Source organism: Nycticebus coucang, chromosome 1 (genome assembly GCF_027406575.1).
Source record: "Nycticebus coucang isolate mNycCou1 chromosome 1, mNycCou1.pri, whole genome shotgun sequence".
Lineage (NCBI taxonomy): Eukaryota > Metazoa > Chordata > Mammalia > Primates > Lorisidae > Nycticebus > Nycticebus coucang.
The window spans coordinates 2,688,136-2,710,416 of NC_069780.1; the positions used below are offsets into that span (position 1 = coordinate 2,688,136).

At 47.1% G+C, this 22,281-nt stretch overlaps 1 protein-coding gene across 3 annotated transcripts in view; it reads left to right on the forward strand.

Moving 5' to 3' along the window:
• The window catches only part of SLC4A4 (solute carrier family 4 member 4), a 394,952-nt gene that overhangs the window by 205,666 nt on the left and 167,005 nt on the right, over window positions 1-22,281 (forward strand). For all 3 annotated transcript variants that reach the window (XM_053566691.1, XM_053565978.1, XM_053567426.1), the window contains exons 5-6: window positions 1,204-1,364; window positions 14,671-14,850. In XM_053566691.1, the coding sequence (XP_053422666.1) occupies window positions 1,204-1,364; window positions 14,671-14,850 (341 nt within the window). The remainder of the gene's footprint in view (window positions 1-1,203; window positions 1,365-14,670; window positions 14,851-22,281) is intronic.

Below are 22,281 nucleotides of genomic sequence, written 5' to 3' on the forward strand. Positions count from 1 at the left end.
AATCATATGAGTGTTGGGCTGGATTAAAATTCCTAATTTGCTTTGACATTGGGCTGCTCTTTGGATGCGTTTTCAGTGCTGGTTCCCTGTGTGCCCCTCCGGTCCTGTAGGGAGAGTCCCTGTAAATGCACCGTCTGTGGCGCTTTCTCTGATCTCTGCCCTTTGTTCTTGTCTTAGCGAGCTCGGTGAGTGTTTAGCTTTTTCTAGGAAAATGTTTTTCAATCATTAAACCTTTGGGCGAAGAATGCAGAAAAGCAATTTTTAACCTCCTCTTTATCTTTTTCAATATCTTTCAGAAGGTTTGAGGTCAAAGAAAAGAGCATTTCTGTTTGGCTCATGCTGAATAGAAAAATGACGCTGCCTTGCCGCTCGTGTGCCGGGCGTGGGAGAGAAAGTCGGTCTCATGTGCTTCCCTCTCACTCCCATTAAGTTTCTTATCACTATCTATTGCTAAGTTATCAAAACGTCCAGGAGTCTTAGAGAGTGGCAGCTATGGAAGAGGGCTGTTTGTCCCATTGCTAAGGGTAACAGGAGACCTGTAATTATCAGAACAGAGCTGTTGTTCCCTGAGCTTGTGTATTTTTAAACACATGTGGACCAGATTTGAGGGTAAAGCTTTTATTAGAATTCCAGTGATAGGGGAGCAGGCGTCAGCTGAGAAATGTATATTAGAGGAAAACCTCCCCGGCCCTCTTCCAGAACACTGTACGTTCAGGCCCCTGCTTCACGCATCACCTTCCTCATGCTTTTGAGATCAGTGTTGGTTCATCACCTCATTTGAACTTACCTGGGAAGTCACAACAGATCCTTCATAATGGCGGTTATTTTTATACCCGGTAGGCTCTGCCCACATGGAGAATTTTTGAAATGTATATATTTTTTCTATCTTATTTAAAAAGTTTAGTTAAATAATGATTGTTAAGAAGATTTCATGGTTACATATAGGCAGATATAACACCCAGGTGCTTTGGTTTCTTTTGGTTTGCTTTTCTCTTCTCTAACATTAGGGAAAGAGCAGTCTAGTGATTCTGTTTAGGTGTGTTTATGAAGATTATGTAACTAATGATAAAATAAGCTATCCAGATGCCACAAAAGGAGACATTTTAGAAATGCTGGTGGGGGTGGAGATGGAGGGTTGACATTGCTATTTCCAGAGGAGATTAGAACTCTATTAATTGTTATTCATTAATTTGATCTTCCTAGGTGGATAAAATTTGAAGAAAAAGTGGAACAGGGTGGGGAAAGATGGAGCAAGCCCCATGTGGCCACACTGTCCCTGCACAGCTTGTTCGAGCTGAGGACGTGCGTGGAGAAAGGGTCCATCCTGCTGGACCGAGAGGCGTCCTCCCTCCCCCAGCTGGTGGGTAAGTGCCGCCCTGCCTCAACTGTGCACGCACCTCTGTCAGGGCCGACGGCGACCGGTGTGAACAGAGTTGGGTATTCTGTCACAATTATTCTCTCTTTTTTGTGTCATAAAACTAGTGTGATTTTTTTGCCAGAAATTTTGGAAAATACAGATATTTATGAAAAACTTTTCTGTGTTACTTCTCTCTGGCCATTGCCACTGTTTGACAGTTCAGAAGGTTTCCTGTGTGCACAGATTTGTATTCACTTTCTTTACTTACTAGTGTAAGATTAATATTTTGAATAGGGTCCCCTGCCCCTCCCATCCTCGGTCATACAGAGCTGGAAGTTTGGACACTAGATGTCTACAACTCTTCGACCTTAGATTTGCATTGACCTTCTCCGGACCGCAGTTGTATCAGCTGGAAAATAGAAGTTAGGTCCTCTGTAAGTAGGGAAAGAGTGTAGTTTCTGGGTTGCTGGTGATTATAGGTGAAAGTCAAGCCCCCTTTGTTAGGCGTAGAGAAGTATTAGACAGGGCAGGGATTTAGCAGGACCGTCAGGGTTAATGACTGAGTCGGGTCATGTTGGTGACAAGTGTCATTTGTATTCCCCCCCCAGGGAAGTTGCTGAACCTTGCGGTGTGGGGCACGTGTTATGTGCATTGAATGTTAATTCAGCATGTCCAACACTGTGGGCACACATCATTGCATTCCAAATTGGAGTAATTGTTTACTTTTCTGCTGAGAGCCCAGCCCATGTCACCTTATTACCCTCCAGATCTAGATGTGCCGAAGATCACATTTTCCTTAAAAAGAGATGTGGGAGCTCTGCTAGTTATTCCTAGGGAAATTTCTGTAGGGAAGGCTGCACCTTTTCAAGTGGTCTGTGGATACCTTCCCGGGGATTGTGGAGAAGAGGATGTGGGTCACAGGCCTGTAGAACGTGACCAGTGGTACAATTGCAAAAATTCTTTGTATATCTGTAGACAAAAGGCTTGTCCATGCCATCCATGTCTTTATAGACAATGTGCAGGCTACAGCATTTGTGCTGGAAGAAGAGATTAGCTGTCAGATGAGACATATGTCTGGCTGAGGTATATATACCCAGAGAGCTTGTTAGTTAGATTTTCAGAGAAGCCCCACACTTTCCATGTGTCTGAGGTATTTAAGGGACAGTGTAGAAGGGAGGAGGAGTAATGTGGCCATGCTGGATGGGCAGAAACCCTTGTTTTTTGCACTTGGCAGTAACACCTGTGTTTTCTACCACGTGCCAGACACTGATCTAGGCCTTAGAATTAGGTCTGCAAATCTACCATTTTGTAAGTGGAATAAGTCACAAATCCACATAGATAAAAGATAATGCAGGATATCTGGTCTGTGTAGAATTTTTCATACTGAACAAGGCAGGAGAGGCTGAATATGGAAATGTGGATGTGAAGAAAGATCTCGGCTTCTGGTGCCTGGGGAGAGTAGAGCCTTCTGCAAAGATAGAGACAGGCAAACAGAAGGTTTCCAGGTGATTTGTTCCAGTGACTTTTTTCATTCATTAAAAGCTGCAAGAGGGCAGCGCCTGTGGCTCAAAGAAGTAGGGCACAGGCCCCATGTACCGGAGGTGGCGGGTTCAAACCCAGCCCAGCCAAAAATTGCAAAAAAAAGCTGCAAGAGTGATTGTTATCCAAAAAAGTATCATAATTATCAAAAGTCAATTCAGTTTTTGAGTGAGAATTGTAATGTCTGCATCCTTATACTTTAAGTCCTAACTTGGAGCAAAGATATCAGTGACGTGGAGGCCGTCTGGGAGAACGCGCATCACCAAAATGGCTCCTGTGTCCACAAAACCCATCGTACCACACGGCGCCAGTACCGCACGCAGCTTGTCTGTTCAGAGATTCATTCCACTGAGCTCAGGGTTTGCTTTTTATTGAGACATACATGCCCGCTGGAAAGGGGTGCGGTACCAGTACATGAGGTGCAGAGGGGTAGCGTAGAAAGAATGCTGAATTTGAAGTGAGGGCAGCTGAAGTCTGCCCTGCGAGCAGCACAGGCCACACTAGTTACTTCACTCGTGAGTCAGTGTCCTGGTTTGTGAAAACATGATGAAGGTAGGGCGGCGCCTGTGGCTCAAGGAGTAGGGCGCCGGCCCCACATGCTGGAGGTGGCAGGTTCAAACCCAGCCCTGGCCAAAAACTGCAAAAAAAAAAAAAAAGCAGGATGAAGGCGAACCTTTCAGGGTTGCCAGAGGAAGTAAAGGAGATTGTTAGACGTAATTGTTACATGCTTGACGTCTGTCCCAGTGTGAATTAGTTTATCCAGAGTTTTCCCACCACGCAGAGGGCTAACTGTAAACTGATTGCATCAGAGACTTTACAGCAGGAGATAAGATTCCAAAAGGCGTGGTGGACAGAGCTGGGAACAGTTGACCAGCTTAAATGATCACAGGTGAGGAAATTTCACATTGGAGCTTTTCTGTAAAATTGTCCCTGGAATGTTCAGCACAGAAAGAGCCATCTCAGGGGGCTCCTGGTCTTCAGCAATTAATTGACTGTTTGTGTGTAGCAGAAGGCAGAGGCCTGTGTTATACTGAGACTTCTTTAGCCAGTGATCAAAGGGAGAAATTATGTGTTTACTGCACTTAAGAGTTCATTGTACATTGAAAATGTTCATTGAACATTTTTACATTTTCCCATTAATTTTCCATTACATTTTATTATCAGCTGTGGACTTTTTCTTTAAGCTCCGTGTATTTGCTTTAAAAATTGTCACAGCATGTTAAAATTACATGCCACTAGGTCACTTGAGGTATCATCGCTCTCTAATACATTTGTTCTGCAGTCCTGGGGCAGGCCGCAGAGCGACAGTGCTGTCATTTCTGGAGCTGACTGTACAGAAAGGCAGTTCAGACGTAAATGACACATCAGAAGCAAAACAGAGGGGGAAACGGCTGGATTTGCAGGAGTGGGGGGAAGAGCATGTTAGAATGGGGTGACTGGCCAGAAAGGAGGACGGCAGAACCCCCTGACAGAGTGTGAGAACGGGTGACTGGATGAAAAGGAGGACGGCAGAACCCCCTGAAAGAGTGTGAGAACGGGTGACTGGCCAGAAAGGAGGATGGCAGAACCCCCTGACAGAGTGTGAGAACGGGTGACTGGTCAGAAAGGAGGACGGCAGAACCCCCTGACAGAGTGTGAGAACGGGTGACTGGCCAGAAAGGAGGATGGCAGAACCCCCTGACAGAGTGTGAGAACGGGTGACTGGCCAGAAAGGAGGACGGCAGAACCCCCTGACAGAGTGTGAGAACGGGTGACTGGCCAGAAAGGAGGATGGCAGAACCCCCTGACAGAGTGTGAGAACGGGTGACTGGCCAGAAAGGAGGACGGCAGAGCCCCCTGACAGAGTGTGAGAACGGGTGACTGGTCAGAAAGGAGGACGGCAGAACCCCCTGACAGAGTGTGAGAACGGGTGACTGGTCAGAAAGGAGGACGGCAGAACCCCCTGACAGAGTGTGAGAACGGGTGACTGGTCAGAAAGGAGGACGGCAGAACCCCCTGACAGAGTGTGAGAACGGGTGACTGGTCAGAAAGGAGGACGGCAGAGCCCCCTGAAAGAGTGTGAGAACGGGTGACTGGTCAGAAAGGAGGACGGCAGAACCCCCTGACAGAGTGTGATAACGTGTGACTGGTCAGAAAGGAGGACGGCAGAACCCCCTGAAAGAGTGTGAGAACGGGTGACTGGTCAGAAAGGAGGACGGCAGAGCCCCCTGAAAGAGTGTGAGAACGGGTGACTGGTCAGAAAGGAGGACGGCAGAACCCCCTGACAGAGTGTGAGAACGGGTGACTGGTCAGAAAGGAGGACGGCAGAACCCCCTGACAGAGTGTGAGAACGGGTGACTGGCCAGAAAGGAGGACGGCAGAACCCCCTGACAGAGTGTGAGAACGGGTGACTGGTCAGAAAGGAGGACAGCAGAACCCCCTGACAGAGTGTGAGAACGGGTGACTGGATGAAAAGGAGGACGGCAGAACCCCCTGAAAGAGTGTGAGAACGGGTGACTGGTCAGAAAGGAGGACGGCAGAACCCGCTGAAAGAGTGTGAGAACGGGTGACTGGTCAGAAAGGAGGACGGCAGAACCCGCTGAAAGAGTGTGAGAACGGGTGACTGGTCAGAAAGGAGGACGGCAGAACCCGCTGAAAGAGTGTGAGAACGGGTGACTGGTCAGAAAGGAGGACGGCAGAACCCCCTGAAAGAGTGTGAGAACGGGTGACTGGTCAGGAAGGAGGACGGCAGAACCCCGTGACAGAGTGTGAGAACGGGTGACTGGCCAGAAAGGAGGACGGCAGAACCCCCTGACAGAGTGTGAGAACGGGTGACTGGCCAGAAAGGAGGATGGCAGAACCCCCTGACAGAGTGTGAGAACGGGTGACTGGCCAGAAAGGAGGACGGCAGAACCCCCTGACAGAGTGTGAGAACGGGTGACTGGTCAAAAAGGAGGACGGCAGAACCCCCTGACAGAGTGTGAGAACGGGTGACTGGTCAGAAAGGAGGACGGCAGAACCCCCTGACAGAGTGTGAGAACGGGTGACTGGTCAGAAAGGAGGACGGCAGAACCCCCTGACAGAGTGTGAGAACGGGTGACTGGTCAGAAAGGAGGACGGCAGAACCCCCTGACAGAGTGTGAGAACGGGTGACTGGTCAGAAAGGAGGACGGCAGAGCCCCCTGAAAGAGTGTGAGAACGGGTGACTGGTCAGAAAGGAGGATGGCAGAACCCCCTGACAGAGTGTGAGAACGGGTGACTGGTCAGAAAGGAGGACGGCAGAACCCCCTGAAAGAGTGTGAGAACGGGTGACTGGTCAGAAAGGAGGACGGCAGAGCCCCCTGAAAGAGTGTGAGAACGGGTGACTGGTCAGAAAGGAGGACGGCAGAACCCCCTGACAGAGTGTGAGAACGGGTGACTGGTCAGAAAGGAGGACGGCAGAACCCCCTGACAGAGTGTGAGAACGGGTGACTGGCCAGAAAGGAGGACGGCAGAACCCCCTGACAGAGTGTGAGAACGGGTGACTGGTCAGAAAGGAGGACAGCAGAACCCCCTGACAGAGTGTGAGAACGGGTGACTGGATGAAAAGGAGGACGGCAGAACCCCCTGAAAGAGTGTGAGAACGGGTGACTGGTCAGAAAGGAGGACGGCAGAACCCCCTGAAAGAGTGTGAGAACGGGTGACTGGTCAGAAAGGAGGACGGCAGAACCCGCTGAAAGAGTGTGAGAACGGGTGACTGGTCAGAAAGGAGGACGGCAGAACCCGCTGAAAGAGTGTGAGAACGGGTGACTGGTCAGAAAGGAGGACGGCAGAACCCGCTGAAAGAGTGTGAGAACGGGTGACTGGTCAGAAAGGAGGACGGCAGAACCCCCTGAAAGAGTGTGAGAACGGGTGACTGGTCAGAAAGGAGGACGGCAGAACCCCCTGACAGAGTGTGAGAACGGGTGACTGGTCAGAAAGGAGGACGGCAGAACCCCCTGACAGAGTGTGAGAACGGGTGACTGGTCAGAAAGGAGGACGGCAGAACCCCCTGACAGAGTGTGAGAACGGGTGACTGGTCAGAAAGGAGGACGGCAGAACCCCCTGACAGAGTGTGAGAACGGGTGACTGGCCAGAAAGGAGGATGGCAGAACCCCCTGACAGAGTGTGAGAACGGGTGACTGGCCAGAAAGGAGGATGGCAGAACCCCCTGACAGAGTGTGAGAACGGGTGACTGGCCAGAAAGGAGGATGGCAGAACCCCCTGACAGAGTGTGAGAACGGGTGACTGGCCAGAAAGGAGGATGGCAGAACCCCCTGACAGAGTGTGAGAACGGGTGACTGGCCAGAAAGGAGGACGGCAGAACCCCCTGACAGAGTGTGAGAACGGGTGACTGGTCAAAAAGGAGGACGGCAGAACCCCCTGACAGAGTGTGAGAACGGGTGACTGGTCAGAAAGGAAGACAGCAGAACCCCCTGACAGAGTGTGAGAACGGGTGACTGGATGAAAAGGAGGACGGCAGAACCCCCTGAAAGAGTGTGAGAACGGGTGACTGGTCAGAAAGGAGGACGGCAGAACCCCCTGACAGAGTGTGAGAACGGGTGACTGGTCAGGAAGGAGGACGGCAGAACCCCCTGACAGAGTGTGAGAACGGGTGACTGGCCAGAAAGGAGGACGGCAGAACCCCCTGACAGAGTGTGAGAACGGGTGACTGGTCAGAAAGGAGGACGGCAGAACCCTCTGACAGAGTGTGAGAACGGGTGACTGGCCAGAAAGGAGGATGGCAGAACCCCCTGACAGAGTGTGAGAACGGGTGACTGGCCAGAAAGGAGGATGGCAGAACCCCCTGACAGAGTGTGAGAACGGGTGACTGGCCAGAAAGGAGGACGGCAGAAACCCCTGACAGAGTGTGAGAACGGGTGACTGGTCAGGAAGGAGGACGGCAGTACCCCCTGACAGAGTGTGAGAACGGGTGACTGGTCAGAAAGGAGGACGGCAGAACCCCCTGACAGAGTGTGAGAACGGGTGACTGGTCAAAAAGGAGGACGGCAGAACCCCCTGACAGAGTGTGAGAACGGGTGACTGGTCAGAAAGGAGGACGGCAGAACCCCCTGACAGAGTGTGAGAACGGGTGACTGGTCAGAAAGGAGGACGGCAGAACCCCCTGACAGAGTGTGAGAACGGGTGACTGGCCAGAAAGGAGGACGGCAGAACCCCCTGACAGAGTGTGAGAACGGGTGACTGGTCAGAAAGGAGGACAGCAGAACCCCCTGACAGAGTGTGAGAACGGGTGACTGGATGAAAAGGAGGACGGCAGAACCCCCTGAAAGAGTGTGAGAACGGGTGACTGGTCAGAAAGGAGGACGGCAGAACCCCCTGAAAGAGTGTGAGAACGGGTGACTGGTCAGAAAGGAGGACGGCAGAACCCGCTGAAAGAGTGTGAGAACGGGTGACTGGTCAGAAAGGAGGACGGCAGAACCCGCTGAAAGAGTGTGAGAACGGGTGACTGGTCAGAAAGGAGGACGGCAGAACCCGCTGAAAGAGTGTGAGAACGGGTGACTGGTCAGAAAGGAGGACGGCAGAACCCCCTGACAGAGTGTGAGAACGGGTGACTGGTCAGAAAGGAGGACGGCAGAACCCCCTGACAGAGTGTGAGAACGGGTGACTGGCCAGAAAGGAGGACGGCAGAACCCCCTGACAGAGTGTGAGAACGGGTGACTGGTCAGAAAGGAGGACGGCAGAACCCGCTGAAAGAGTGTGAGAACGGGTGACTGGCCAGAAAGGAGGACGGCAGAACCCCCTGACAGAGTGTGAGAACGGGTGACTGGTCAGAAAGGAGGACGGCAGAACCCCCTGACAGAGTGTGAGAACGGGTGACTGGCCAGAAAGGAGGACGGCAGAACCCCCTGACAGAGTGTGAGAACGGGTGACTGGTCAGAAAGGAGGACGGCAGAACCCGCTGAAAGAGTGTGAGAACGGGTGACTGGTCAGAAAGGAGGACGGCAGAACCCCCTGAAAGAGTGTGAGAACGGGTGACTGGTCAGAAAGGAGGACGGCAGAACCCCCTGACAGAGTGTGAGAACGGGTGACTGGTCAGAAAGGAGGACGGCAGAACCCCGTGACAGAGTGTGAGAACGGGTGACTGGTCAGAAAGGAGGACGGCAGAAACCCCTGACAGAGTGTGAGAACGGGTGACTGGCCAGAAAGGAGGATGGCAGAACCCCCTGACAGAGTGTGAGAACGGGTGACTGGCCAGAAAGGAGGACGGCAGAACCCCCTGAAAGAGTGTGAGAACGGGTGACTGGCCAGAAAGGAGGACGGCAGAACCCCCTGAAAGAGTGTGAGAACGGGTGACTGGTCAGAAAGGAGGACGGCAGAACCCCCTGAAAGAGTGTGAGAACGGGTGACTGGTCAGAAAGGAGGACGGCAGAACCCCCTGACAGAGTGTGAGAACGGGTGACTGGTCAGAAAGGAGGACGGCAGAACCCCGTGACAGAGTGTGAGAACGGGTGACTGGTCAGAAAGGAGGACGGCAGAAACCCCTGACAGAGTGTGAGAACGGGTGACTGGCCAGAAAGGAGGACGGCAGAACCCCCTGAAAGAGTGTGAGAACGGGTGACTGGCCAGAAAGGAGGACGGCAGAACCCCCTGACAGAGTGTGAGAACGGGTGACTGGTCAGAAAGGAGGACGGCAGAACCCCCTGAAAGAGTGTGAGAACGGGTGACTGGTCAGAAAGGAGGACGGCAGAACCCCCTGACAGAGTGTGAGAACGGGTGACTGGCCAGAAAGGAGGACGGCAGAACCCCCTGAAAGAGTGTGAGAACGGGTGACTGGTCAGAAAGGAGGACGGCAGAGCCCCCTGAAAGAGTGTGAGAACGGGTGACTGGTCAGAAAGGAGGACGGCAGAGCCCCCTGAAAGAGTGTGAGTACGGGTGACTGGTCAGAAAGGAGGACGGCAGAACCCCCTGACAGAGTGTGAGAACGGGTGACTGGCCAGGAAGGAGGACGGCAGAACCCCCTGACAGAGTGTGAGAACGGGTGACTGGTCAGGAAGGAGGACGGCAGTACCCCCTGACAGAGTGTGAGAACGGGTGACTGGTCAGAAAGGAGGACGGCAGAACCCCTGAAAGAGTGTGAGAACGGGTGACTGGTCAGAAAGGAGGACGGCAGAAACCCCTGACAGAGTGTGAGAACGGGTGACTGGCCAGAAAGGAGGACGGCAGAACCCCCTGACAGAGTGTGAGAACGGGTGACTGGTCAGAAAGGAGGACGGCAGAACCCCCTGACAGAGTGTGAGAACGGGTGACTGGTCAGGAAGGAGGACGGCAGAACCCCCTGACAGAGTGTGAGAACGGGTGACTGGTCAGAAAGGAGGACGGCAGAGCCCCCTGAAAGAGTGTGAGTACGGGTGACTGGTCAGAAAGGAGGACGGCAGAACCCCCTGACAGAGTGTGAGAACGGGTGACTGGCCAGGAAGGAGGACGGCAGAACCACCTGACAGAGTGTGAGAACGGGTGACTGGTCAGAAAGCAGGACGGCAGAACCCCCTGACAGAGTGTGAGAACGGGTGACTGGCCAGGAAGGAGGACGGCAGAACCCCCTGACAGAGTGTGAGAACGGGTGACTGGCCAGAAAGGAGGATGGCAGAACCCCCTGACAGAGTGTGAGAACGGGTGACTGGTCAGAAAGCAGGACGGCAGAACCCCCTGAAAGTTTGTGAGAACGGGTGACTGGATGAAAAGGAAGACTTTAGGAGCCGCATCCACTGTTGAAGCAGGTGTTATTTCTCACACTTCCATAAAAAAAATTCTGCCTGTCTTTTATTCTTCTCAGGCCCTCTACTTGGCTTTTTTTTTTGGTCAGGATCCTCTTCTGAATGTTAATAGAAAAATTTATCTTTAAAGTATTGTGAAAGATAAAACATCATTTTCATGGATTATTTTAATAACTTTATTATTAGTATCATCATCATAATTCTACATTTAATAATTGTCATTCATATATGAAGCCACGTCTCTGGCAATATTCCTCCTTTTCTAAGTTAAAAATTGTTATAAGCCATTTCAGGTATTTCATGATGGCTGGAAGCGGGCTGGGGACGTGTCGCTCTCTTTCTGGAATTCTCAGTTTATGTTGAAGTCACCCCTGAGCCGTGCACGTCGGCAGCTGGGTAGCCCTGTACTTTCTTACATTTCACGCCTCTTACTTTTCAAAATGGTAGTATCTTTTTTCAAGTCATGAAACTAACACGTGTTTTTGATTATTTTTTGACATTTTAAAATGTAGAATTAATTCACAATGAAGATGCAGAGATGAGTGTTACCTATATAAACAGTAGTGTAATAGCAAATGTTCTACAGCAGCAAACTTCTATACAGGAGAGACATTTCTAACTTCAGAAGAACATAATGCCCAAAATATCCACGAGTCTAATCTCTCAGAGCTACCCGCTTGGCATTTTCTCTGTAGAACTATTTACACATATATAATTGATTTTACAAAATGCCCTCATACTACATCATTTCAGCTTGCCTTTTTTTACTCATGAAAACATAATATGAATGTCTTCTCTTGTCATTGAATATAAATTTTAATGGTTGCAAAATGTTCCATGATGTAATTTCAGAGATTTATGTTACCTTAAAATTTTCAAGTATAAAGAAAAGAATGAACATCTTTATTATATTTTTGTGAAGTTGATTGTTTATTTAGTATATATTTCTAATGATAGAATTAGAAAGGTTGAACCATGTTAAAGGATTTTGATGTGTATTTGCGAATGACCTTTAGGAAAGTTGTAGTTAACTGACGCTGTGCTGTCCTCATCCACGCATGGACCATGGCCCACTGCACACAGTCTCACAGTGGTGGGCTGGGATGTGCCTTTTTAATTTTTACCACTTTGATCACTTAAAAATATCTCACAATTGGTTATATTTGTATAACTTTATTTAAGATCTCTTTGTTAATTATTTATATGTTTTGGCTGTTTATATTTCTTGTAAGAATGTTTGTGATTGTCCATTTTGTCTGTTGTACATCTATCTTTCCCTTGGTTTGCAAGAGCTCTGTATATATTCTTTTTTTCTCTAGAGCTTAGTTTTTTTTTTTGAGACTGAGTCTCACTACGTCACCCTCGGTAGAGGGCTGTGGAATCACAGCTCACAGCTACCTCTAACTGTTGGGCTTAAGTGATTCTCTTGCCTCCGCCTCCCAAGTATCTGGGACTATTCAGCCTCCCAAGTGCCTGCCATGGCCGGCTATGTTTTGGTTGCAGTTGTCATTGTTGTTTAGCTGGCCCGGGCCGGGTTGGGACCTGCCAGCCTTGGTGTATGTGGCTGGCGCCATAACCACTGTGCTACATACAGGCGCAGAGCCTAGAGCTTACTTTTTAAATAAAGAAAAATATTATATGGTATAGAGAAAAAGATAAACTGTGATTCAGAAAACTGGTTTTATTTGGGGCTTTTGCCACAAATGAGTCTGTATCTGTGGCCATGTCATTTCTCTGGCCTTCTTTTTCCTCATCTGCATGTCGAAAAGTTTGACTTGATGCTGTCTGAGGCTGCTTTCAGCTCTGCTCTCATCTAAAGTTGGCCGAAGGCTTAATTTCAGGGTAGCTGCAAAATTGTTACTGCTTCCACTTTTCTTAGAATGATGTTGTAGTTTATGCTTAAAAAGATTTTTTTATCATGTAGATCATTTTTAAGGAAATTTGAAGGGCATAGCCACACAGATGTGTTAACCTGTGCTCACTGGTGATTCCCAGCCATTAGTAACAGTGGGCCAGCCGTGCAGGTGTGCATGTGGGTGAGTCTGAGACTGCAGGGAGGACAGGGACAGAGAGAGGCCCTGCCGGGGGCAGACAGGGACACTTTAACCCTAGCCTGCAATTCGAGTGGGAGTGTGATGGCACTTGTAACAGATGTACTGGGGCTGTCTGTTTATTTTTATGCTTCTTCTATAACATGGACTTTTCCCTTTAACAAGATTTAAGGGGAAATTCTGTAGGCACCTAATTATTTTTCTGGGGAACAGAAGGTTAATTGTAATTACTAGTCAGTTCTGAGAGCTAACGTCCCCTCCCAAACCAAAACATTCCTATGGGAGAAACTTCTGTCCTGCCCAGGCTCCCTACCGGGTGTCCAGTGTTATGTGACATAAATGGCACCTTTGTTATGTGACAGAAATCCCTGCATCCAGCCTCTGCTTGGCTTCCGAAGAGCTGAGCGCACACCCGGTAAGTCTTCAGTGGCTGCGGGCTGCGAGGCTAGTTCTGGGAAGTATAGTCACACTCAAGCAAAGGGCCTTGAACATCTGTAGTTTCTCCTTACAAAGAGGTGGGAATCTTTGGGAAATGCTGTTATCCTACCAGTAGCCATCATTTTCTTCTCAGGCTTTTGGGAAAAAAAAATCGTTTTTTTTCTCTTATCTGCACTTGCATGCTGGTTTGCCCAGGAGGAAAGTGCAGATGTGTGCTGGATAGTCACGCACCAGGAGGGTGGCCTGGGTTCCTGGCTCTGACTGTGTGGGGACAGAGCTCGCCTGACACTTGGGGAGGGGGCCTCCTGCGGATGCGGATCTGGTGCAGGCTCTGAGTGGAGGTGAATGCTGGCCTGCCATGCAGAGACGGTGCAGGGTGGCCAGGCTGCACCTGCCCCATGCCGCCGCCGGGCTGGGAGAGGGGGTCGTGACTTTCTGCTGTAGTGAGAACTTGCCTTTCAGCAAAGTGACACACGGAGCAGTGTCTGTGCATTATGGGCATCTTTTAGTTAGAATCATACTAAAAAGGGAGCTAGTATTCTTTTCGTTCTTAAGACTGAGATTAAAATTTCACGAAAAGTTCTAGGTAGGGTGTACTTTAAAATGGCCAAAGAAAACACAGTAGAATCCTCTGTCGCTGACTTTCTCCCCTCACTGACCACCTCCTTAAGTTGACCTGATTTTCGCAGACTGGACATGCACGGCATGGATGCATCAGCGCAGTAGGCCTGGCTCCTGTGCTGACCACCTCTGTGTGTCGACCAGCTGTTACCATCCCCTGGGTGGTCATTCATGGAGGGTCTGCTGTGTTGGAAAGCCTTAGTTGGTCTGAACAAGTACAATAGGCCTCTGTTTTCGAAAAGACTAACCCATAATTTTGTTGTTTAATCTTGCTTTCAGTGGTGAATCAAATGACCAAATATTGGGAAAGATATTGTTTTACTTTATCTTACTCTATTATAAAAAATAAAACATTACTGAAGAATTTGGGAGAATGGATTTAAGAAAATCAATAATATCACTACTTAACATTTTGCATATTCTCTTCAAGTATTTTTATATAATTTGTATTTCTGGTAAATTTGCTATGAGAATACATGAAATTTTTGAATTTTATCTTTTTTTTTAAATTTATTTATTTTTTTTTAGTTTTTGGCCAGGGCTGGGTTTGAACCCGCCACCTCTGGCATATGAGCCACAGGTGCCGCCCTGAATCTTATCTTTTTAAATTGAAAAATATAAACTACTTATTTTAATTTGTTACTCACAGAAGAATTTATGTGAATTCACCATCATAACTGGGATTGAAAAAACAAACGAGAGAACTCTGCATCTTTAAATATGAAATGAATAATGTAATATTTATAATTCTTTCATTAATGCCAGTGTCCCTGTATTCTGCATCTTTACCCTTTACATAAAGTGAGAAGTTGGAAATTTGGAAAATAATATATTGATATTAAATTTCATTAAGAAAGACTAAAAAATTAACTTTGTGGTCTTGTGACTGAGTTTTTTCTTTTGTCTTTGTTTTGCTTTATTTTTGTATCAGAGATGATTGTTGACCATCAGATTGAGACAGGCCTATTGAAACCCGACCTTAAGGATAAGGTGACCTACACTTTGCTCCGGAAACACCGGCATCAAACCAAGAAATCCAACCTTCGGTCCCTGGCTGACATTGGGAAGACGGTCTCCAGTGCGAGCAGAATGTTCACCAGCCCTGATAATGGTAATGGGGCCTGTCTCACTTACCTCTGCTTCAGCTCTAGTTGTTTTTTTTCAGCTCCTCTTCATATTCCTTCTTTTCTCAAATTCATAGGCCATAGCCATTTCATGACGACAGTTTTTACACCTGGCCAGGCTTGCAGTGCTGCTGGGGAGACTCCCAACGGCTGCTGTGGGCTGCTGGTACCATGTGACCTGTGAGCTCCCTGCACATCTGTCCTAACTGAGAACCGTCTGGGATAGCTCTGGGACGAGACAACTGAGTCTCTCTCATGTGCTTGCAAACTCCAGGATTATTGAACACGTCAGGGAATATGTTTCCAATAGGGTGGTTTGCCACAATTGGGAGGAGAATTGTAAGATGTGGGTGATAAATGCCTTGAGATCTCAGGTCGCAAAGTGCTCGCTTGGTGTGTGGGAGGGGGCCCAGCCTGGAGAAATGGTCATTTCATCAAAGTAGGACTCGTTATTTTTACCACTTTTAAAACAACCAGTGATATACAATAATGATTGTCAGATATGAGAATAATTATTCAAGGTGGGATATTAACCCCGTTCCTTCACAGTGGGAAGGCACATCCTTTCTTATCCTTACCAGGGTTTCCTGTACAGCGTCTGTCTTCCATATGGGCATCTTTGTTTCAGGAAAGTTTCATGATTGGGAGCGTCTGAGAAGAGGGGAGTCTGTTTCCACAGTGAGTGGGAAGGGAAGGCGGCGGGGAGGAGCTGCTAGGCGCTGGGTCGGGGAGCTCGGTCGAAACTCCCACCCACCCCAGTCTCTATTAGTATTAAGAAAAACGAGTAAAGGAAGGAATTTTAATACACTGTCCCCCGCTCCCCTTCAGAATGGGACAGGCAGCTCACGTGAATTGTGTGGACTGAATTTCAACTCTGCCACTCTGTTTCTGGATATGGAGGTTTTTGATTTAATGGTTGTCTGAGAGAAAATTGAATGTTAGCCAGCTTTTGTATATATTTTTTTAAAGCAAAACTGGTTATAAACAAATAACTAAAACAAAATGCTATTTATAAAAGTTTTCACAAAAAAGAAAATCAAATCTAAAACTTTTCCAGCACCATTTGATGGAGTCTGCTACTAACTGGAATATTGCTGCTGACAGAAACTGTTTTGGTTTTTGTGTCTCTTCTGTATTTTTTTTTTGTAATTAATTGTGTTTTTGAAGAAAGGAGTTGTTTGTTGGAAGTCTGGAACAAGGCTATCAGATGAATAGTTTGTTATAAACAATATCACACATATTTCATTTCAAACAACAGCCCGTATTCTTGAAGTTATGGCAATTAAAAGTTGAGGCCCCTCTTTTCTGTCTTATTTAATGAACCCCTTTGTCATATAAAATGAAATTCTGACATTTGGAGATATTTTTTATCATGAAGTTGGTGGTAGTATAGAGAAGGAAGTGCGTTGTTGTGGAAAATTGCTGTATTTGCAGAGAACAGAGAAGTGGGCCTGGCCGTCAGGAGCCTTCCCGCCTGCGTGGTAAGCCTCGCTTCTTTGGGGCTGCAGGCTGTGTAGAGATGAGGAACTATGGGCCTTGGAGGCCTGTGTCTCTTGCTTTAGGAGAAAGTATTTGGATGTGGAGTTTAGCTAATGAGTTGACAGCACTGGCCAGTCACCCCTTTACCCCATCAGTAGGTCTCTGTGCTTCAGAGGGCAGTTGGAATTACCTTCCTCATGCACCTTTCCATGTGGACATGGAAGGGGCCACACGCCCTTTGCAGCTTTTCAGTGGGTCAGCTCACACCTGGCACCTGGAACACCATTGGGCCTTTCTAAATGATTTAGTATTGGCATTAGTGTACCTAACTTCTTCCAGGGGTAAGATGTGTCTTTGAGAGATCCTATAATAATGAAATTTCGGGTGCCTCCAAGGTACGTTACTATAAAGTTATCAGATGCAAATTTTTGGCTTTTTAGAGGCGCTGTGCAAGTTTACATAGTCACCTTTGTATCTTAGGATTTACTAAACATGTTTAACAAATATGAAATATTCTTAGAATATATTTTGAAAATAAAGAATCGTAGAACTACTATGAATAGAATTGTTACTCTTCTTGTCACAAACCAGAATCTTACACCTATTATAGTGGAAGCTAGATTCTAAAATCTTTAGGTAAAACCTAGATGAATTTGAGTCACTTAAGTCTTCTATTTCAGCTGGAAAATAGACTTGGCGACATTGCCAACTTTAGTTACGCCGTCCACAGATAATAAATAGCTGAAGTTCATAGAGGTGACTTCGGAGTGAAGAACGGTTCTGTTTCCCAGTGATGTGCTTTTCTCCACCCACAGGAAACCCATTGTGATCAGGGACGTTGCAAGCTGGTTGTTACGAGCAGCTACTATTAAAAAGTAAATTATATAAACATGGAGCTAAATAAGTATCTTAGACACAAATACAAAACTCAAAGTTCATTGCTTTCTCCTTATTTCACTATATTTTACTATGACTGATGCCCTTGAGGTCATTTTCACATCTTGTGTCTGTAGGGTGGAAATGCTATAAAACTTGAGCTCTGCTCTCAGTAGCTTGAAATCAGCCACGGTGGTAGTATTTACACCAGAAAAATCGGCAAATGCTATAGATCGTTGCTTGATTTACCTTCTTTTTTTTTTTTTTTTTTGTCAATTGACTCTAGACTTTAAAAAGTGTTGGACAAAATGCCGATAAAGCAGATTGAACTCAGAAGAGTGTGGTGTCTATAGCTGTTGAAACATGAATCTTCAAAAAATTGAAGAAATTTTTTTCTGATAATCAAAAACTGTTACTCAGTTTAGTAAAAGTTACCGACATTATTGACAAATGAGTGAGGTTTGATAATTGTCTTCATTGTTTCGCTTTTTCTTCTTAACATATGTGATAATATAAGTCAACACGGATGTTAGCGCTAAGTTCATTTGCTAGCTACAGCTGTAAGTTAGCTACTTGCAGCCAGTTCTCACTCATTTATTGGCACATCACTATTATCCGTAGCTAAAGACATATCCTCATCTTCAGGATCCGAGCATGGCTTCATGTTCAAGGGGATTTAGTGTTTTTCAAAAGGAATGAAAACTGTTTTTATTTGTAATATCAGAGAATAATCAGGCTAGCCTCTAAGATGTTAATTTTTATGAAATTGCTCATTGTTTGAATCATCTGTGAATTCTGATGGAAATGTCTGCCAGATACTAACTTTTAGGCAAGTGGTAGAATTTCTCAGTGTATTTACTTGAGGCATTTCTGAAGAGTTAGTGTTGCGTGAAGAAATTAATGAGGTCTTCCTTTTCAATGTGTAGGGTTTCTCTTTTCCTACCCCTTATTTCTCATTGCTATTTTAAGTTGAACTTTCTGAAATTGCCATTTTTGTGGGTAAAGTCAAGTTGATTATCGGCAGTTTCGCATGGCTTTATCTCATAATTTTGTTTGAGATACTTAGATCTAATAGTTCTATATTATTTTAGTTTATTATGAAAAAATAGTGTTTAAGCCTGGGAACTTCCCTTGGTAGCATTTAATAATCAAGAAAGACATATTTAGTTTTTCTTTTTATTAGAAAGTGAAAGTGAAGTTTATATTTATTTGATATTCTCTAAACATTTAGTAAGATGTTTATGACAAGGCTAACAGTTGCATTTGAAAGAAATCTTGGTTTATATGATGATCTGATTTAAAAAAATATATTATTTCTCATTTAAATGGATACTTTTGATATGTGTTTTTTTCCCTAAAGCTTATAAAAGGTGGCTGAGACCTGATTTAAAGATACAAACCAACAAGGAACCTGAATTTGAGTATTTGGCTTTCACTACCTTGGTGAAAATTTGGGTAAAGGCATCATCAGTTTGTTCTTTTCCCAACTCCTTCATTTTCCCCTAGATTACTGTAGGGACCAGCTCCTCACCCTCCAGCTCCGGGAGTGTGATGCTCTCTGTAGGGACCAGCTCCTCGCCCTCCAGCTCTGGGAGTGCAGTGCTTTCTGTAGGGACCGGCTCCTCACCCTCCAGCCCTGGGAGTGCGATGCTCTCTGTAGGGACAGGCTCCTCGTTCTGTAGCCCTGGGAGTGTGATGCTCTTTGTAGGGACCAGCTCCTCACCCTCCAGCTCTGGAAGTGTGATGCTTTCTGTAGGGGCCGGCTCCTCACCCTCCAGCCCTGGGAGTGTGATGCTCTCTGTAGGGGTTGGCTCTGGTGATAGGGACTGGCTCCTTGCCCTCCAGCCCTGGGAGTGCGATGCTCTTTGTAGGGACCAGCTCCTCACCCTCCAGCTCTGGAAGTGTGATGCTTTCTGTAGGGGCCAGCTTCTCACCCTCCAGCTCTGGGAGTGCAATGCTCTCTGTAGGGGCCGGCTCCTCACCCTCCAGCCCTGGGAGTGTGATGCTCTCTGTAGGGGTTGGCTCTGGTGATAGGGACTGGCTCCTTGCCCTCCAGCCCTGGGAGTGGATGCTCACTATAGGGACAGGCTCCTCGCCTGCAGCCCTGGGAGTGTGATGCTCTCTGTAGGGACAGGCTCCTCGTTCTGTAGCCCTGGGAGTGCGATGCTCTTTGTAGGGACCAGCTCCTCGCCCTCCAGCTCTGGAAGTGTGATGCTTTCTGTAGGGGCCGGCTGCTCACCCTCCAGCCCTAGGAGTGTGATGCTCTCTGTAGGGGTTGGCTCTGGCCGTCTCACCCTCCAGCTCTGGGAGTGCAATGCTCTCTATAGGGACCGGCTCCTCGCCCTCCAGCTTTGGGAGTGCTATGCTCTCTGCTAGGGTTGGCTTTGGCCATCACGCCAGACCCAGAATATGGATTTCATTTTTCCCCAAACCCATTTTATGACCTCAGTTTTTAGTGAAATTTGTTTCTTTTTTTTAATAGAAAATTGGAAAGGTAATTTAGTACTCAGTTTTGATATCTGCAAAGGAGAGAGAATGAAAATTTAATGAGAAAATAGATATAAAGTGTTCAGAATGGCAACTGGCACATGATAATTGCTCCATGCAGGCTATTGAATTACATACAATATGTTTGAATGTAATTAGGGCAGAAAATTCTCCTGTGGAGTAGGAGTGTTCTGAATGGCATCTTCTTTGTAGCCCACTACTGGAGAAGACACTTACGGACAGGTGTGGTGTTGACCAGCTTCCTCTTCCAGGGCCAAAGGGGCGAGAAGGCCCTTCCACCTCACAGCTGCCCAGACCAGGCTGTCCCTTTGCTGGTTGCGCTCTCTGTGAGGTGGTGGTTGAGGTAGCTCTCCCGCCGCCCTGGAAGGCTGGCTGACACCTGCTGCGTCAGGCTGGAGAGGGCGGAAGCTCCATGCCGGTGGCAGCTCCCAGGCCAAGGGCCACCCCCAGCCTTTCCTCTGGCACTTGGTGGCCTGTTCTGTATTTCTAGGAACCAGGGTCTGCCTCTGATTAAACCTCAGGGGTTTATCTTCAGTTCACCATTGTCCTCTCTTTTTTCTGTGTCACACATGAGAAATCTGACCCGTTTGTTCCCTCTCCTTGGTGCCTCTGCTCACTCCTGAGCCAGGCTCCTCTTCTTAAGATCGTCTAGCTCTCTCCCACACCACTGTTTCGACATGCGTACCTGACACCTGTGGGTATTATTTGAAAGCACATCCTCTGCTGTTCTCTACAGTGGCATGGATAGTGGCTGGCAGAGGAGATAAAGCACATTTTTTTGTTGTCAGTAGCAATTCTAGGCTCCATGGAAGTGTCTGTGGTGTTTGCTGGGCTGGTGTTGTGTGGGGTCTGGTTTCAGGTTAGGCCTATTCAAGCTACATGATTTGGATATCAGATCAAGCTGCCCTGACAGTGGCAGGTATCGGATCGAGCTGAGCCCCTTCTGCCCCCCAACCCTCGCAGCTTTCTCGTTCCCTTCAGAAATTTCTAGCTGTTTGTCTGGGCTTTGGGTTCCAGCTTGCCCAGTTGCTGTGGCTGTGCCCCTGCCCATGCCCTTGAACTCAGACGTGGCCCCTGCACAGTGGGTACGGCAGGTACCCCCACTTCCCTCAGATGCTACATCCTGCTCGTGCAGCTCTGAGGCAGAGCAGCTGACGTCTTGCAGCTGTCAGGCCCACGTCCCCTAAAGATTAGCATCATCTTCCCAGGTGCCCTTCTCATACCATTAACTCCTTCCAGAAACCAGCACACACGTCCACCTGCCCCCCCCTTCATTCTCACAGCTCAGAGGAGTGTCCTGACCAGAACCCAGGTGACGACCAAGCTCCTCCCCACCTTAGAATAAATGAGTCAATCTGGAAAGTTTCTAGAAGTGCCTGAGTGAAAATATTTCTTAATAACAGTAGCTATTGTTATATTTCTAATTCATCCATCAGCCACTATTGTCATTTTCTTTTATCCAGGCAGGTGACTGGTTTTCCAGATTTATAATATTCAGGTCTTTAAATAAACAACTTTTTTTTTTCTCACGGGTCATTTCTCCCTGGTATGTGCCAATCTAGTCTACTCATGGCAGTGAATAGTCATGCTTACGAGATACAAAGTAAGGTAGTAGATATTTTTCGAAGCTAAAGGCCTACTTTATAAATCCTCTTGAAGACAGGGTACCATCTTTTCCAAGAGTTCATTCAAATCTTAATACTTAGTAGCATTGTGATTATGAACAGTTTACATAATCTTCTTGAGACTTAGTTTTTATAACTGTAAAATAAGAGTAGTAATGTTTTATTCTGTGTATGTAACCAGGAGTAAATGAGACATCTTTATGAAAGGTGTTAGATAAGCATGCTGTGTGGCGCTGCTGTGTCCCCCTGCGTTCAGGCTGCTCTAGTAAAATTCCTTAGGCCAGAGTCTGTCAGCCTTCTTTATCTCACCGCAGACTTGAACCTATAGTAAAGCTTACATGGCAAACTTAAATTATGTTTCAACCAAAAACAAAAGAGTTTTTAAAAAGAATATACTTACTATGCCTTAAACTTCTTTCAAAAATAATTTAATGATTTAAAAAAAATTTCATGCTACCCCAAAGATCCTCTCATAGCATACCAGGGTGCCCTGAACACCAGCTGAAAATCACTGCCTTCGACTGACTAATTTATAAACAAATAACATTATTGCTGACAAAATGGGGGGGGGACTGTTAAGTCTCCCCAGGGCAGATCTGGGGCCTGCGGAGGCTGCTTCCTGGTGTGTGCCCACAAGGTGGAGGGAAATGGGCTCCTCTGTGGCCCTTGATCACTTCTCAAAGGCTCATCTTTTAATGCTATTGTGTTGGAAATTAGGCTCCATGTGAATTTTACAGAGACACAGACATTCAGATCTCAGCACATTATAAGGAACAGCTCTTATTCAGACAGATTTTGAGGGGCAGCAAATTAGTAATTTTTAGACTTAAAATTCAGGACAGAGCTGCCATCTTCTGCCTCTCAGTTCCCTCCACCACTCCTCATATGAATATAGTCTCTGAATTTTATTTTTCAAATAGTGCTACTTTT